The sequence below is a fragment of the Myripristis murdjan genome, chromosome 8 (genome assembly GCF_902150065.1).
Source record: "Myripristis murdjan chromosome 8, fMyrMur1.1, whole genome shotgun sequence".
Taxonomy (NCBI): Eukaryota; Metazoa; Chordata; class Actinopteri; order Holocentriformes; family Holocentridae; genus Myripristis; species Myripristis murdjan.
The window spans coordinates 15,834,487-15,853,568 of NC_043987.1; the positions used below are offsets into that span (position 1 = coordinate 15,834,487).

Below are 19,082 nucleotides of genomic sequence, written 5' to 3' on the forward strand. Positions count from 1 at the left end.
GATTGTCCTCCTGGATGCAAATGAATACCTATTGCTTGCTGACCTTTGTTTATCAGTCCACCAATGGTGTGTGTTGGTATCCGAGGCGTTGCCAGGTGAGTTACCAGGATACAATATCAAAGCTGACATATGACAAAGAGAGAAAACCTTGCAATAGCCCTGCATGCATCAAAGCCAAATTTCCTTTGGAACACTAAGCCCATCTGATCTTACAGTGTGTTCTGCTAAACATGATGGTATATACACTTTAAGCCTCAAGGCACTTCAGTTCACCCCGTTAGCAACTACGAGGCAGCAACACCAAAGTTTTACTTTCGTTTGGTAGCCTTGCTTTTAAAAGCAACTCATAAATGATTCCTTTCTACCCTTGATCACGTTTTTGGATAGATTTACCAGGTAATTTCCCCTGACAGTGATAAAGATTGAGCCTGATGAATGATTAAAATTCAAAAACACACTTCACAGGGCTTTGGATCAAATCCCTGTTTTTAAAGTCAGACATCAGAGACCGAGGGAGAGCAGACTTGGTTGGCGCCTGCCTGTGTGGGAGAGAAGGTGATACTCTGAACTTCTCTTTCTGCCTCAATTGGGTCCTCTATCGTACATCCCACCCTCTGGCTATGCTTTACTTTGATTTCGTTATCAGTGAGTGCCGGCTCAGGCAGCACTTGGCGGGCCCAGAGCTGTGTGTTTACGTGCATGGTTTGGATATCAATCAGACAAGGGAGCAGCTGGGTAGTTAGGACAGTTCAGCCCAAACCCAGATTGACTGACTGACTGGTAAGAGACTGGAGGAACAAGACAAACAACTTTAACAACTGATGATTAGGTCATGGGACTGATCAGGTCAGTGTTGATTACAGTAAACATATACATTGTATCCCTATGTATTTGCACAAAATGTGTGAATGCTAGCATGTCTGTTTCATATGAATATAGTGTATGACTCACTTTCCATTCTTTTCCAACTCGCCATACATCCACCCGTCTTTCTCGTCAGGGATGAGCAGGATGATGATGTCTCCCTCGTCAAAGCTGAGCAGTGTGTTGTTGCTGCCGGCAGTGTGGGGAAAGATGGTGCGCACACGAGGCCTCTTCACTATGTTGTTCAGGCCTGTGGAGACGGACACAGACCTGGGGAGGCTGCCGTCCTCACTGCCTGTGTAGTCTGGGCAGACAGAAGAAGACTGGTTAGGGAGGGACATCAACATAGATAAAATGATATTCTGAAAACATTTCATCCAGATATGTTGCTCACCAGGGTGGAAAGGACAGTGAAGCTGCATTTAAAATGTGTGATACTTCAATCACAATCCAAATGAAGCAAATTTGATTGCTCCAGGGAAGATAAACAGACCGATCACATTGCAATCAAGGCTGTTGCACTGAACTTGAACTTGCTGTGTCACCTCGAGAAATGCTGTAGCATCTCCAGAAAGCTGGAGAAGGCAGAGCTGGGTGGTATGGACAAAATAAAACATCACTCTGTCTTTGACCTTATACCTTGATATCAATATTGTGCTGATAAGGATGTAAGGATGACTATTAGTGTTACACACAAGAGATTTTTGATAAACAAACCAGAATAATGTGGATGTGATGACTAAGCAGGTAGAGGCCAAAAAATACAACAGCTTGAACAGTCTAGTAAGTTTAGAAATTTGCCTAATTTTACTATAATTTGGTCTTTTAAACCGGGAAAAGGCAACAGATTTGTCACATGACAATATTAAAATATCCAACATAGCCAATATGTAGTGTCATATCACAATATTGATATAATACTGATATGTCGTCTAGCCCTGCTGGGTTGTAAGTGAAAACCAATGCCTTATTTATAATACCTGAGTGCCTGTCTGTGCTGTTGTTGGTGGTGATGGCTGCAGTGTTGTTCTCCTGGGTGAACATGTTGACCAGTGGGCTGGTCTGAGCCTTCAGAGGTGGAGCTGGTGGAGGCATCGAAGACTCCCGTCCCACAGAGATGTTCTGCCCACAGGAGGTTAGCTGTTAGCTCAATAGTGTTATTTAGGCACATCAAACTGGGTTAGACAGATCGTACTGGGACCAGCTTCCTGGTACTCCTAGGAGTGGTATTCAAGGATTTTCACAGAAATGAATGAATTTACAATCTAGGACACATCCATACTCCTTCTCACAAACAAGAAATAAACAAGCAATACCTCAGCTGTGTAACGTCCCGCCATAATGAGTTGCAAAAACATGTAAATGCTAAGCTTTAAAAGAGGAACTGAATATTGAACTCCTCAAAATGAACTCTTCATATCAAACACAATCAGGTCTGCTAATAAAGTAATTATGTATACTAAATAATGTATTGATTAGCACTAATTAGAAAATGTTCAACATAATTATCTTTACATAACACATGGGTGGTATTAATATAAACTCTGAATCCTAAATTATTAAGGAATAATGATATAGTAGATAGATTCAGGCAAATTTGTCTTTCCCTTATTAATATACAAATATATGCACTATGGTGCTTCAAAATTTATTGTATCCCTTACTCTATAGGGTGAACTTGTGGAGTAAGTATGATGTTTCTATTCTATATTGGACTTGAATTATTGAATTTACAACAATGTGTCTACATATAGACAGACACCATGGCAACATAATACCCTGTATGAACATAAAAAAGAAAAAAAAAAAGAGAACAACATATCCAGGAACAGAGCCAGTGCTTATGTGTATGCTCATCCCTTCTGCCATACCATGCTGTGCCGTGAGGGGGAGGGGGAGGGCAGTGGTGTAATGGAGACTGGCGTGCGCAACCCCTCAATCATGGAGAGGATGCTCTCGGGCATGTTGGTGGCATCGTTGCACTGGTCCTGCCAGCTGGGCAGCTTTGCCGTCAGCATGTCTCTTGCCTGTCACCACACATTGGACAAAAAAAATGAAAAACAGATATGAAAAAGGAATGATTTAATCATGTAAGTAAACATTAAAAATGGTGCACATTTTATTATCTCTGTGATAATGAATTGTGGTGCCTGTGGTTGAGGATTTGGGGATGAACTGTTCTGACTTTGGTGAGATTTTACACGGCAGAGGGCACATGGATCATGCAAGCACATTAATCATTATCTGCCTAATTCCATTATGGCTCCCAGCCCTCAGGCAAATAATATGTCTTTCTCTTGGGTGAAAGCACTCTAAAATGAATGGAGCTAGATGTGAAAAATAAAATGTGAGATTGAGATCACATTTATATTGAATATGTTATGCTGGAAATATTCTTGCAGCACAGCCCTGTAATGTCTATGATGAGCTTAAATGAAGCACTGAAGAGCACAAGTCAGTCCTGGCATGTATATCAAATATAATGATGATTAGTGGTGCTACTGATAGAAGATAAGCTGTGGTGAAAGTAAAATAAAGAAAATTAATAAGGCCACCATATGCCTGCACACTGTTGCTTGATTTCAACATAAGGGGAACAGATTTGTCTCATGCCTTGTCATGGAAAGAAGCGATCTGGTAGGAGAAGGTGCAGTGTTTGTCCACCAGGAAACAGAAGCGTCTCTTCTCCTCCAGCAGAGCTTCCTTACAGCCGTCTGCTATGAACCTATGCATGTCCATCTGACGGCTGGTCAGCATCTCCAGGCACTGGTAACACACACACACACACACACACACACACACACACTGTTATTTCACTTGAACATCATGGCTGAGTAACTTTTCATGCAAATGCAGGTGCACATGAACGAAAACAAATACACCGATGTGTACTGTATACACAAACCTGGATATGCTGCTGTACATGCATACAAGATGCACACACAAAGTCAGTCTGAAGTGATTGCGTTCAACAGGTTTGCTATCTTACATGCACCAATTGCAAACAAATATCGCACTATACTATCACTTTTTTTTAATCTTCCTGTCCACATGGCTCTTAGCCATCCAGTCCCTTTCACCACACGGCTGTAAGAACACAAAGGGCAGTGAGACATAGAAGAAGCACAGATCCTAACTAGATGGGACTCCTAATCTCACTCTTGCAGGCACACAGATATTATTAGACTACAGTAAACAGACAGATTGGTTTGTATGTAGTCTCTGGTGAATGGAACAGGAGGAAGAGTGGGACAGTGCACAGCAGTGGTGAGGAGGGCCTGTCTTATCTACACTGACAGCCTGGGATAATAAAAGGTCAGGAGGGCACTTAGAGAGTCTTTTAGACTGGTGTGTGTGTGTGTGTGTGTGTGTGTGTGTGTGTGTGTGTGTGTGTGTGTGTGTGTGCGTGTGTGTGTGTGTGTGTGTGTGCGTGTGTGTGTGTGAAACTGTTCCATCTTCAGCTTTTGTCATTCTATTATCTTGCTTTATTTGATATTCTCTTTGTTTTGGCAGTGACTGTGGTGAATCATTTGCCATTTGTATGATTCCCAGAATGAGTATAACTAAGTGGTTACTGTTGAACCTTTAGAGAGTTCACACAGTTATAAATCATGTTGTTTCTTTGATAAACGTAGACACATATGAAGCAAATCAAGATAAATGGAATGAAACACTAGGGTAACCTGTCTATTATAGCAATGTAGCCCTTTCAAGGCTCATGCTTTGTTTTTGCATCTTTCTCTAAAACCATGGTAGATACTAGTTTTCAATGCAAACCCAATTCTTCTCTTAATAGAGGTTATCATACTGGTAAAAGTAACACACACACAAGTCCACTGTCCTACATTCTTTGTCAAAACATGAGGTCCCCATCTCAGCATCATCAGCCTGACTGTAAAACCAACCCTTACCATAATACAGTAACACCGAGTGACACCCAGCCGCTATATTCACCTGTTATAAGTCTTGCGTGTCAAGTTTTGTGTTTACTCAACTTCTGCAGTAAATGTGAAGGAAATTGCATGTGTAAAAATTGCCAATTCTGATCTACTAACCTGTGCCCCAAAGCATTGTGCCCATGAAAAAGGTGCAAATGCCTGGCAGGATACTTTAAAACCTCAATTAGCCTAAAATGCTTTCTGAGGAATGACAATGGTAGAGTATAAAAACGAAAGATTATTGAAATGGATCTCTTGCCAGGATTTTACTTGACCAATTGTGAGTAGCATTTAACACCCAAAGAAGACAAGTCCTCACTCATCACACAGAGAAAGAAAAAAATGTGACTTCTGTGTTAATTGTTCAAAGGCATATAAAGCAGAAAAGATGACAAATAAGATAGGATGTTGTATTATTGAAGTTCTCAAATGTTAGAGGATGAAGTCATCAATTATTTTCATTTTTTTTAGTCATTATTATTATTAGTGACATTAGTTCATCATTGCTTGATGATATAAAAACAAAAAAGAGGAGAGGAGAGTCATACTGTATCTGCTCTGACAAACACTTCATCTGCTGGGCTCTTTCTCAGCTGCAGAGGGGAATCACAGGCTGATCTCTCTCCTCAGCAATGCTAAAGCCATATGCCATGCACAGTCCAGTTGCAAAACCTGAGGCATAGAGAATGTGCCTTAGGTTCTGCAACTGGAAAACTGCCACTAAACTGACCCGGAGAAAGCTGCATTCTTTCACGTTTAGCACACAGTAGTAAGTAGCATGCCTCTTAGTAAATAACGCCCTGAGCGAGGAACTACTGGAAAAGACAGTTTGTTTTTGTTTTTCCAGACTATATATAATCAAACCGTAGCAGGAAGCATTTACAAAAAACAACAACATAAAAAAACAACAACATCTGTCTGTGTGTGTAGCTTCATCTCAGTGACAAGCGCTTATTCCAGCTAAGTAGCTTCCAGCAGGGGAGATATCATCTTTGTTCAGAGCTGTCTGTCTGCCTGACTAAATGAGAATCTGTCTGTGTGGACGCCAGGCAGTCCTCAAATGAACTCTTCTATTCAGAGCGCTTTTGACAGATGATGTCACTCTCTCAAGTCATCATCAGGAGCTGACCTTTGCGGGCGCAATATTCACAAACATGCACATGCAAATTTGTAAATGCAAGCGTACACGCCTATACAAATAAAAGTCCGACAAAAACCTCTGTTTACTGCCCATGCCGCAGTACGCTTTCACTTTAATTCTCTTTCCCCCTTTCAATATTCACAAATGTCCTGATTGAATGGAGTAATTTGAGGCTAAAAGCTTTTGGCTGAGTGCTCGGGTTCCCTCCCTCTGCATGTGTGCCCTCACAGTTTTGTTTGTGTTCACCTCTAGCATCCCATTAAGTCACCTTACTCACACTGAGCGCAACACTGCTGCGGCTGCCCGGCACTACTAGGGAGCAGCTACACTGGAATCATTGTCTGCCTATGAAGCAGCAACGAAGCCGGTGACTGGGTATCACAGAAATCTGAAATATGAGAGAGAAGGGAGCGAGACAAACTGAAAGAGGAAGAGAGAAAGCTATTGTTTGGTTTCTTTCTCTTCTCTCATAATCCATTTTGTGCAGAAAGATGAGTCAGACTGTGTGAGTGTGTGTGTATGTAAGGGGAGAGTGAGACCTGCACAAAAGCACAAAAAAGCACAAAAACAAAAGCATAAAGCAGAGGAAGGAACACACCTTTGCAAAGCACAAAGTGTTTTGTAGCCCTGCTGCGCCACTAAAACTAAGGTCAAACACCCGGACTGTTGCCTTGATTTCATCCGTTTTGTTAATGTTGTTTTGTCAATGCCGACATGATTTCAGTAATGGGCTGACTCAGGAGATTTTGAGCAGCTGGGATAGATGGTCGGTATGAATGGTAGCAGTGTGACAGGGTTTACGGCCAGCCTATTCATTTGGCAGCCCACACGTAACTTCCCAGTGTCTTGTGTAGCCTAAACAGTTGCAGTGCTGTGAGCTTGGTCAAAAATCTGTAAGCAGTCAGGAGGCAAAACCAGTGTGAGAAGCACCTGGATATCTTTAACAAATCAATGTTTTCTCATGGGATGCAATTCCGACCATGCCTAGCAGATTTTCAGCACATCTGGCTATTGACAGTCACAAGTAGGCAAGTGCTCGACTGAAAATATGTCTCTGTCAATCCTGAAATGGAAAATTGAACATGAAAACTGTCAGTCTAACCCTGCCTGGACTGGCAAATCTCCAAACCCCAAACTACTGTGTTTAAATTGCAGTGAGTGCACTGCTGAAGTTAAAGAATATAATATTCGGAGGCACCACATTGAGAAACTCCAAACTTTGATGTGGGTGTGTGGGAGAGAGGGGAGAGAGAGAGGGAGAGAGGGAGAGAAATACTGGTACAGAGAGATAGACTGTGTTATTGGTTACTGTTATTGCTACTTTTTTCAGCTCTTTTATATTCTGTTTGCACTTTGTGATGTGCCCGGGTCAGATATGTGACCAAATATATATTTTTATCCATTTCAATAGTGAAAAATCAAACATTGTTATTTCTTTAAATACATTCATTTGCGTTTGTTAAAAATTTATCATTGCCAAAAGCTAAAAAAGCTTTTCAATAGGCTGCTGAAAATGTCTGATCCATCTACATTTCCTGGGTTTAAAATCTGGTCCAACTGAATTTCTAATGATTCATGGACTTACTCTCTCTTTACTCTCAACATTAAAGCCCATCTTTAATTTTGTCCAATTTGGACAAATGTGGATGGTCTCCTTAAGAGCTGAGTTCACAAAAAAGCTTAATAAATTTATGAATATGGTAGAGTATGCTGTGTTTTAAATGATCTCCAATAACAAAGAGAAAATACACCTTTCCAGAGGAGAGGAGGTGGGTGGTGTAATTCCTACAAACAAGCTGATGAGAAAAAAGGGGTGTGAAATGCCATTTCTACACAGAAGCACAGACACGCACACATACGCTTAACACACACACACACACACACACACACACACACACACACACACACACACACACACAAACACACATCTGTCACCAATGCAGCACCCTTGTTGCTATGGACAACCCATCTTTATTCCCAAGACTATAGATAAGAAAAAGAGGGATGACAACAGAGATATTATAGAAATAGAACAAGACAAAACACAATTCCACAAGAAAACAAGGCAGACTTTTCCTCGTTGACATCAAAGAGCCTAAACATATATCTCAATACGTGCTATATTACACATGGTGAGAGTAACGCCTGCACCCCTTTTTTTTTTCAGGTGATTCTTTTAATCATTTGTTTGACAGCTGCGACAGTTCTCTCTTTACTCCCGTCTTTCTTTTCTGACAGATCGTTCCCAGGCTTTGAAGTGTCTTTGGTGTCTGGAGAATCATCTGCTGCTGTGAGCTCCCGCCTCTAAGCCCTGACTCCCTGTCTGTCTCTTTGCCTGCCCATCTGTCTGTCTGCCGGGCTTCAAACTCCTAATGCCTGGCCTTATACCGGATAAGTGAGCAAGGCTGCTGGAGAACTCTGACTCATACTAAGGTGTGAAGTTGAAGGAGAGAGGCGGGAGAGTTAAGGAATCAGACTCCAGAGAGGAAAGAGAAATACAGATAGAGAGGAGGGATAAAGCGCTGGGAGAGTGTGAGAAAAAAAAAGGAGCAGAGACAGAAAGAGGCCGGCTGAGTGATAAAGAGACAGAAAGATAGATGGAGAACAACACCAAGAGCACGGTAGACTATTAGAGAATAGCACAACAGATGTGCACAGGAAATATCTAATTTCTGGGGAGTCACTGGCGTTTTCACCATATTTGTTAAATTTTGTCCAAAGCACGCTTACAGTAACTGCTCAAAGTGGACGTGGATGACTGCACCGCAATTCAAGGCCATAAAACACACAGATGAAAGAAAATTAGGAAAAAAATTGTTTGCCACTGAGCACTTTATTTGTCACAATCAAGAAAAATGAAACCAATTATCTAGGCATCAACAAATCAAATTGGACGTGTTAAAACCACCCTAAACCTTAAGTGAAAACAGTGAATCACTGCTTCACTGAAGCATAACTCCTCTTTGGGTCTCTCCCTCTACCTCCCTTCCTCTTCCAGTAGCAAGTGTGTGTGTGTGTGTGTGTGTGTGTGTTTGTGCATGTGTATTTATATGTGAGAAGACTGTTCCAGAATACACAAACCCTTAGTCACACAAAATACACACACACACATACACACACAGTGAAACAGGCAGTTTGACTGGATCAGTGGCTGGCAGGTTATGTAACAGTTGAAGTTGCTGTGCTCTCAGGGTCATGGCTTTAAGATTAAAGTCATCCACAGCTACCATCACTATTGGTGTGGCTGTTAGCTTTGTTAACAACTTAAACTAACAACAGTGACTTAACATCCCACAATGTTTAGTTGTGGTTATTACTGTACACTCAAGTGCACTGACTGTGGTTTAGTCCCTCACACAGTGTGATTTGTTAAGAGACATTTTTACAAAATAAACTGTGAATGATATTTAGTATTTGCAGACTGATTGTAAACACTGTGACAAAAGACTAACACTGGACCAAAGGTTACCTTTTTTGTGTTAGGGCCAGTGTGAGGTGGATCTTCCAGTGTATGGGCTATGTCAGCGCATGTGTGTGTGTTTGCAAAGGTAAGGGAAGCTAAATGTGAATCTGACAAATGTGAACTGGGAGAGGACGACAGTGAGAGAGAGAGACAGACAGACAGACAGTGAGACAAAGCATAGTTTGTAAAGGAGATAGATAAAAAAAAAAAGTTCAAAATTACTTTTCCCCTCACAAAATTATTCAGCTACTTGGTGTCTCAGAAGTGATGAGCTTCCACCAGCATTGGCTGCATTTTCAGGCTATGGAGACTCATCAAACCACCTGCGGAGGTTGTTTGATCAATCAGATTTCAAATGCCTCCTGGGTGAGTTTAAGCTTGGATTTTTATTTGGTTAGACACAGGTTGTTATCCATCTGGTTACAGAAGATGCATTTTGTATGCCAAGTATTGACAGGGCACAAATTTCCCTCTCCACATGGACCATAAAAATGCTGGGGAATATGATTTTTTGCATAATGAATATGCTTATGCTGCTCTCTCTTCAACAACTGCCACTTTTATGACGACAGGAGAGTGTTTTTTTTGTTCTGCATGAGGACAACAAAACCTCATAACCTCACATCTGACAACAGAGTTTATATACAAGTGTCGTGTGTGCATCAGACCAGGAATATAAACCAGACATGGCTCAATCAGGGTTAGTAACAGCAGATTGCAATCAGGGGTGGGGATGCCAAATGCAGTATGGTGCAGAGGATTAGCTCAACTTGTGAGGCTTACTCTCTATGTAGGCCTATCAGACACTATCCCAACTCTATTTTTGTCATTAAAGAGATGAGACAAAGAGAGAGAAGAAAAGTGGGGAGAATGAGCAAAAACTAGAGTGGTCACTTTATCACCAAGCAACAAAGCCAGGCTTCATAACAATTTATAACTAAGAAACTGGTTACTGTGACTGTGAATTATAATATGTACTTCAATGTAGATGCACCACTAAAAAACAAAACAAAACATAATTGCTCTGTGACAGCTGTGTGACTTTGTGTGTAATGCTCCTGGCTCAACAGGTTTTCTGGTTGGTTAAATTAAACCTGCTACCGTGCAGGTTAGCTCCAGAACGTAAGTTACCATGGTAACTGACCTAGAGTTCACCTAATCTCACTTTATGGAACCAAAACTCGCAGGTTTTCCTTAACTCTGGGTTAACGAGCTTGGTTTAGTCGGCAAGCCTGATTTCTGGCATACCTCCCTGAATTGAGATCCAATCCAGCAGCTCAGACCTCGGCACTGAAAGGACACTTGTGACCACAATATGCAGGAGGCCTACCTGTGGAGGTATTACTGGAACAAAACGACTAAGCACTGTGGGAGAGAATAAAATTCACACGTTGGCAACTCCTAAAGGATTTTTTTGTCTGTGACTTCAAGTTTACGTGTGACGGTTTTCTACCACTACAACTTCCACGGTCACAGTGCTCAGTTGTTTTGCTCGAATAATAACTTAATACCAACCTCACCAAACCTCACTAACACTGAGTTCAAAACAAGTCATTGCTAGGTTATATGTATCAAATCAACTATAGCACATGGCTAGTGTTGAGCTCACTTCCCAAGATGGGTCCAGAGAGTGAGAAGTCTAAACTGTGATGGTCAGCAAAGACTGTAATTGTGGAGAAGGTTCATCACGTGTACCTAATTTTAAGCACTTAACACAAATAATCACGTCTAGTGAGTCAGTCAAAGCACGTCAAGCTTGTTTATTTCCTTCATGTGTTTTTGTAAATGTCTTGGTGCTTGTGTGTATTTGTTTTGTCTATGTGCATGCGGGCGTAAGGAGGGTGGTACAAGGTAGGATTGCACCAAGGCGTATGCAATCCGATGGCAGAGCACACAAAGGAGCCGAACAACAAACAGATCTGCTCCTGCATGAGTGCACAAGCGAGACACTTCACACATTGTCCCCAACTAATGTTACACTGGCTCTGACATGCTTCGTCTCAGGTGTCAAGGTTTGTGTATATGTATATGTGTGTGTGAATATGTGTGTGTGTTTGTATGTAAGAGAGAACCCCTGTACTGCATTTGCCTTTGTGTCTATGTGTGTGTGTGTGTGTACGTGTTTGTGTTTGTACTTGGAAATGCTACATAGTGAGGAGCTGAACACATTTTTATCCAACAGTGTGGGAACATTTTAGGGAAATGAGGACATTTTGGCAAGTCCTCACCACTATGAGGGCAAATTCTGACGTACTGGTTAAGGTTAGAGTCAGGGGTGGGCAGAATATCGATTAAACTGATTAATTCGCATTCATGTTGTAAATCGATGCAAAAGCCAAGCCAAACTATTCACTCATCTAAACATAACAGCCATGACCAGACAAGTATGTGCAAATCACCATTCACATAATCATGCCTGCGAAGATTCTCAATAGTAAGTAGTCGTTTAAATTAATTGTATTATCATAAATCGTGAAAAGTTAGAATTAGAATTAGAATTAAATTTAGGTTAAGGTTAGGGTTTGGGTTGGGCATGTGTTGGTTACAGAAAGGCTGTAGAAGGCTGTAAAAAATAAATGGAAGTCAATATAACATCCTCACAAAGATCAGAAAGATAAGACTCTGTGTGAGTGTGTGTGTGTGTGTGTGTGTGTGTGTTTGCCTGTGTCCATCTCACCTCGCTCTCCTTGTTCTCATACTTGTTGGCATTCTTGCCCTGGCTCTTCCTCCTCAGCTTCTTCAGGTCTGACTGTGATCTCTCCACAGACTCCTGCTTCATCTTGTGCTCCATCTGATACCTCTTAAACGTGGCCTGAGGGGTGACACATGTGTGTCAGAGCTGGAAAACCATTGTGTCATTTTCTGAAACCCTCTCACTAATTGAAAGTCAAGATGGACAACGTTCACACTTTAGAATGACTGGCTCAATGTTGCTAGGCACTTTCGATCCACTGCCAAAAAGTGTGAATGAATTTATTTTTATAAAGTGTCCAACCCACATTCTGCCTCTAGATATTTATAGCTAGGGGGGTTGGATATTTGGCTGATTCATTTTTTATTTTAGTACCATGCACTGAAGGTGTTCAGCCCACATGGCCTTAAAAGATTCATCCATACATCACGCTGAAATACCACTATATCAAACAGTTATCAAATGAACAAAGGGTGTTTTTCCCAGCTACATTATAGATTCAATCTTGTCTGATCTCATAATTGTAATTATTTCACTCTTTAGCTTAGTTCTGTTCTGAGATGTTAGTCTCCATGGTTGGCCTGTTGTTAGTCTGTCCCCCCTAACACCCTACCAGTAATATAAAACGCTATTGACCAAATTCTCACTCTCTGTCCTTCAGTGTCCAGCTTTAATATGGATTGTAAAAAGATTATGTTTGCCATCATTGCCAACAGTACAGACTTAAGTATAAAGCACCAAAGATGAAAAAATCTGGCACATGCTTGAATGAGCAATGACAGATCTGAAAGAGTGAACAAACAAAACTTTGAGCATGAGACCAGAGCCAGTGAGAAGAACAGTCTTTCATGATCCAAAAACAGCCATTACTTTGGTGAGTAACTTAACTCTGTTGAAGCCAATCACTGAACAACAGACACTGAGAATTTGGTCGGTGACATTTTATATTTTCCCTGGCAGGGCGTTAGTGGGGCTAGGCCAGCAACAGGCCAGTCTACAAAACTTGTCCTGCAACAAAGCTACATCTTTAGCTGTAACTGTTGTATTGGTGTGACTGATGGGAAATTGTAGATTCTACAAATAATACAAGCACTGTGTTGTTATGTCCTGTTCCATCTGCCCCTCTGAGGGAATGTAACTTTGAAAAACAACAAACCATGCATATCTCCAGCTACCTTTGTTTATTGTTAAGTGGTTATTGCCACTGTTGCTACCTACCATATATTAACTCCCACAGCTGCAGTCATAATAGGCAGCTATTATTGAAGGGAAGTACTGCATAGCACTGTGCTCCATTTTACTTTTATGCACTCAGCTTGCACAGTTATCCAGAGTTGCCTATAAGCTGCCAATAAGCACAAAATACAGAGCATCATTTGTGCTTCACCATGACTGTTAGTAGCAAACTAATAAAGATGCATACTGGACAGTGGGCAACAAACCAGTGATGCAAAGGATTGTGGAAGTGTGTGTGTGTGTGTGTGTGTGTGTGTGTGTGTGTGTGTGTGTGTGTGTGTGTTTTTTTGTGGGGGGGGGGGGGGGGGGGGGGTTTGTGTACGGTGCTGTAACCATAGAATGACTCATAAGCAAATTATTCACATGGTCATAAAATGCATACATTTGCAAGCGCACACACACACACACACACACACACACACACACACACACACACTCATGCACACTCATGCACACTCACACAACTACTTACTGTCATGTATTTCACATCCATGTCAGTCTTTCTCTCGAGCTCTGCTATTATCTCTCTGTGGAACCTTTTAAACTTCAGGTGAGGAGGAGGAGGGAGGAGCGAGGAGCGTGGACAAGAAGAGAGACCCGTGATTATGAAAGTGATGAAAGCGAGGAGTGCTGTAGTTTATCAGCTTCAACTGACAATGGCAACCGGAGAAGAAAAGCCTCAAAGGGAGAAATTGAGAGTGATCATTTAGTGTGACTGTGTATCGGTGTGTGTTTGTGGGGGTGAGAGCCAAGTCCAAGGTTGTGCCTATGAATGAGTCAGAAACAAAGCGTAGGAATACCCACAGACTTCTCTCACTTTCTCCCTTTCTCTCTCTATTTCCAACTCGTTCTCATTAGTGTGAGGGTGGTGGACCAGCTTTCGCATAACCACAGCCTTGTTGTGGTGAAGTGTCAGCACCCACATGGGGCATGAGGTCCCCGTGTTGCACCAGAGAAAACATTACTTCAAGATTAACAAAACCCAATCCCCAAGCACACAAAAATGTCCACACAATCACAGTTATAACACACAAATACACGTACACACACACACACACACACACACACACACATAGAAACACATACAGCCTCGTGGCAGTAGGGAGAGGTTTTCTTCCAGCCTTTTTCTGAGCTGAATTGATGTTGTGACTCACCCACTGGAGTCCATTAAAAAGTCATCCCACTCACTAATGCTGTTAGCAACAATGACTCAGGGGAGTGCCTTGCAACTTTTCAGCCCCAAAGTTCAACTTCATATTGAGTTTCCCCGATCACAAAGCTCATCCAAAATTATGAGAGAGAGCCCTTGTGGCTACTGTGTTTGGGACAACTAAAAGTTAAGATTTGTTTAATGTCCTGAACGTTTTCAGCAGTGCTGTGTTAGCATGCTATCAGTGAGGAGCCTTCAATAAGCTTTCACTGTGTGACTGGATCAACTTGTAGCAGCTCCAGCAGGTGGGTTAACAGGGCATGTTGAGGCCTGTCACCATTCTCTGTACAACAGCTTGGAAATAAACTAGCAGGTACAGCTATGCCTCAAACCTGTTGTTTTCCTTACCAGCCTCTTTGTTTGTTGCCTGTCCCTGATGTTATTGTGGGCGATGAAGAGGGGGAAGGGAGCAAGGGAAGTGACTACCAATAAAGGTGGGAGGAAGAGAGAAAATGACAAAGGGAGTTGCTACTGGAGACAGTGTGGCACTAAATGGCAGTGAGAGAATAAAGCTTAGTGTAGGTTTGAATGAAAACATACTGAATAATGGGTAGAGAGGCAGACAGAAACACAGACAGTGTGTATTCGCATGAGCCAAATGCAATATGACAATTTACTCTTCATGTAAGGCAAAGTTTCTTGGACTCTCAACAATGCTATTCCATATTACAATAAAAACATATTTTGACCATACCTATTAAAAGCACACACAACATAATATGAGCCATCAATTAGAGCAACATTGATCAAATGACAGAAAATAACATGCACACATTTCACATATTATGTCTGCACATTAACATTCAATAAGTGGAACAGGTGACACAGGCATTCCTGGAGACACATATGCAAACACATTTGCACAGATAATGCTCACGTTTTCCTCCAGCTCAAGGTGAACTTTCCTGTGAACCTCTGAGATTTCCATCAGCACTACACCTGCAAGAGAGAGAGACAGAGGGGCAGGGGTCAGAGGAATTTTGAATTTATGAATTAGCTTTATTCACAAATACTAATGTTTTACAGACCATGACGACTGAGCTACTCAGTACCAAAGAGAAACTGATCGACAATTTAGCCATTCCAGACTGTCAGCCATTCCAGAGTGTCAATGAGGACATGCACAGACTGCTTTGCTGCTGTAAACTGTGGGCTATAAATAAAAAGCTCAAAAGATAAACTTTAGACCATGAAACCTCTGTATCTGTGTACCAGATATCTGTTCATAGCTATCGCTGCTCTTGTTCCCTATGTGCAATCTTCCACTGGAAGTCACCCATCTGCTTGTCAACGGGGGGCCGTCAGACAGGGACCACCAGCAGCCTTTCAGGAAAGATTCAGTACGTCTCGACCTTCATCTCTGACAAAGAGTTCAAGTTTGATACTTTTATGCAGACACTTTTGCAGCCTCCAACTCCACCACCTCTGGGATTGTGAACAACAGAAAGCTGTCCCCAAGCTCCTGCAACTACCGAACAGCAGGGGAGATAGTCAGCGAGTGAAAAACATACATTCATCATCTGCTGGTCAGATAGAGTATGTTTTTCAACACGCACTGTGAATGGCCCTCCTCCACCAACCTTTGCATCAGTCTAGTAGACCTGATGCCTGGTGTTTCTGAAAGCCATCTATTGGATGTCTTCATCAGGTGGCCAAGCTTGACAAAGTCAGCTTTCTGTAACCTGGAGGGCAGGCTGGCAGAAGACAGATGCTCAGCTTTGATGAGAACATTAGCCAACAGCGGCTCCTCAAACAGCCACATCCACAGTGTGGTTGCAGCTTCCAGTGCACCTTGAAGGTCTGCCAGGCCTGTAGGTCCACAGTTGTAAAGCAGCTACTGTACTGCAAAATTTTGGTGCTGTCCGCTGGTGTTCTGGCGTCGACTTGCGGTTGTTGAACGTGACGTCAGTGCTGCTACTCTGCACACTTGTTGATCAGAACTGATAGTGAGAGGATCAATAAAGATGCCAAAGGCAAAACGCTTCAAGGTTTGGCTACATTTCACGTCTAAGAAAGATGCAGACTCTGTGACATGCAACAGATGCCTTAAAGCAATGTCATGCAAGGGAGGTAACACGCCAAATTTAATGAAACATCTGGCACACATGCAGTTTATTTCAAAGCCGAACAATGCACCATGTTTGATAACCTACGTCAGCGGTCCCCAACCACCGGTCCGCAGACCGGTACTGGGCCACGAGACATTCCCGACCGGGCCGTACAGCCCGACTGTAACCCCCCCTCCCCCGCGGTTGCGCACAAATGGCACAAGTTTATTAGTACCATATGTTACTTGTATTTATATTGTTTAAATATTTAAGTTAATATTGTGTTCAATTTGGCCCTGGAAATAAAAGGGTATTGTTTTTTGACAAAGTGTGTGCATTTTCGTTTTTTTAAAGTTTGAGAACTGTTTAAGCACCGGAACCGTTTAAAAAATACCGAGTAGGCACCGGCATCGGATAAAACCCAACTGATACCCAACCCTACCTGCAATGGTAAGTACAGCATGCACACCTATACAGTGCTGGCCTGACCAGAAAAAGTTGACAATGGTCCTCTGTGCTTCCTCTATCAGACCCCTTGGTGGACGTAAGGTGATTAGTCTGCCATGAGGTTGAAGCGAAGTTATTGGCAACCAGGATTCTTCCCCTACATGACAACTGGTGCAGCAACCATTTCCATTTAGACAGTCTGGCACACACTTTCTCCACTACACTGTTCCAGTTCTGCCTCTGAGACTCTTTTGTCCGTGAAAACATACCAAGAACTTTAGTCCTGCTTTCCCCCATCTGAGTCATCCAGGTAGGCTGGGAGCCATTCTATCCTGCCACTGTCCTTTCTGCAGGACTTCACTTTTCTTCCAGGTAATTTTAGGAGAAGAAGCCCTCTCATAAACCCCCAAGCATTCTGCTATAACATTAACATCCCTCTGATCCTTAATGAAAGTACTGATGTCACCCGCATAAGCCGATACCACCAGGGAGGAACTCTGTGAAAGCCCCGGTAGGTTAAGTCCTGTCAACCTGTTCCTGAGCAAATTTAACAGGTTCAATTGCCAGACTGAACAACCGAGCAGAGATGGGGCAGCCCTGTCTAATCCTTCTCCCAATGGCAACTGGATGACTCAAACCTCCCCCTACTTTGATCATACATGACGCCTCTTATACAATAGGCCCACCCACAATATGAATCTCTCCCCAAAACCAAACGAGAGAGGGAGAGAGAGAGAGGAGAGAGAATGTACATGTTAACAGAAATGGTAATCATATTATTTGGTTTCTATCTACATTTCTTTCAGTTTTTTGCTATAGAGACAGATGGAGTCATTCCCCTGTGCAACTGACTACAATAATGAACACTACTGATTACGAAAAGTCCATAGCTCCCAAATAACATGTGAAATTTGAAACCTCCAAAGCCATCAAATGTCAGCATGTATTGGTAATGGTATAATGTCTCTGAACCAGCTGAGTCACTCACATACTAATAAAGGATTTCATACCGATTCTGAACTACAGCTGAGCTCCATTCCTTGAACCAAAAGGGAAATAAATACATGTGCCTGATCCATATAAACAGGACCGCCTACTGTTGGGCTAATCAAAAAGAGCTCAATGGCAGGGAGCCACAAATTAAATCCCTCTGTCACTGCATGTTGCTCACAAAGCCAATCAAATGAGGATTATGAAACATCATCATAATGTGGAAATCATAACTGAATTTCCTGATGAGGTTCCTGCTACACGCCATTCTGCCAGTTATTTGTGACTGATTATTATAATGTATGCTTCTAATATACAACATTAGAGCATTATTGTACTGTTATTCATTTCATAACAACAGCACCTTGTGCAGCACATACATGATTCATGAATTTTACTGTAACAAAAGAAATGATTTAATTTACAGCAGTCAAGAGCATGGTGACATAAAAACTAAAGTAATAAGTCTACGCTCCGTGCAGCGCTTAGAGTAGTTACTCCACTCGAGGCCAGATGGCTTTCAGCTGACTTGTATCTGTTTCTAACATATTCTCTGTGGCCTGGTCAGTGCTGCTCACAGACTGAAAAGGCTTCTCTATGTGTGAATGTATGTCTGTGTATGTGTTTGCCTGGACGTACACCGTTTTAACACCACTCAGATGACTCATATGCAAGAAGGAACCATGTGTGTCTGCTGAAATGTGTGTGTGGGCCTTGCATTCTGATGGCTTGACCTAGCACAGATGGAGGGTCATTTCATCATCGAGGAGAAGAGGAAGAACGGTGGAGATAAAAATATGAAGAAGAGAATATTGGTCCACAGGCTGTCTACTAAATCTAATCATGCACGACGTGTATTTACATGATATACAAAAAACTAGTCAGCCCGAAGGAGGCAGTTTTTTTCTGAAACACTGATCTTTAAAAAAATAAATACTTTTTGCATCAGAGTTAAGAGTGTGAGGCTTCCCTCTCCTCCTTGTCATATAAGAAACTGATACCATACTGTAACACCATTCAGGGATGAAGAGGCAAAATCATACTGTATATGTG

The 19,082-nt window shown here is 42.0% G+C and overlaps 1 protein-coding gene across 2 annotated transcripts in view; it reads right to left on the reverse strand.

Annotated features, from left to right (window-relative positions):
* baiap2l1b (BAR/IMD domain containing adaptor protein 2 like 1b) overlaps positions 1 to 19,082 on the reverse strand; it is a 44,939-nt gene that overhangs the window by 12,646 nt on the left and 13,211 nt on the right. Inside the window, exons 4-10 of one of the 2 annotated variants that reach the window (XM_030058115.1) lie at positions 15,422 to 15,483; positions 13,807 to 13,878; positions 12,084 to 12,218; positions 3,478 to 3,630; positions 2,736 to 2,891; positions 1,845 to 1,986; positions 952 to 1,168 (exon numbers count right to left, since the gene is read on the reverse strand). In XM_030058115.1, the coding sequence (XP_029913975.1) occupies positions 952 to 1,168; positions 1,845 to 1,986; positions 2,736 to 2,891; positions 3,478 to 3,630; positions 12,084 to 12,218; positions 13,807 to 13,878; positions 15,422 to 15,483 (937 nt within the window). The remainder of the gene's footprint in view (positions 1 to 951; positions 1,169 to 1,844; positions 1,987 to 2,735; positions 2,892 to 3,477; positions 3,631 to 12,083; positions 12,219 to 13,806; positions 13,879 to 15,421; positions 15,484 to 19,082) is intronic. The other variant, XM_030058116.1, reaches the window with a different exon arrangement.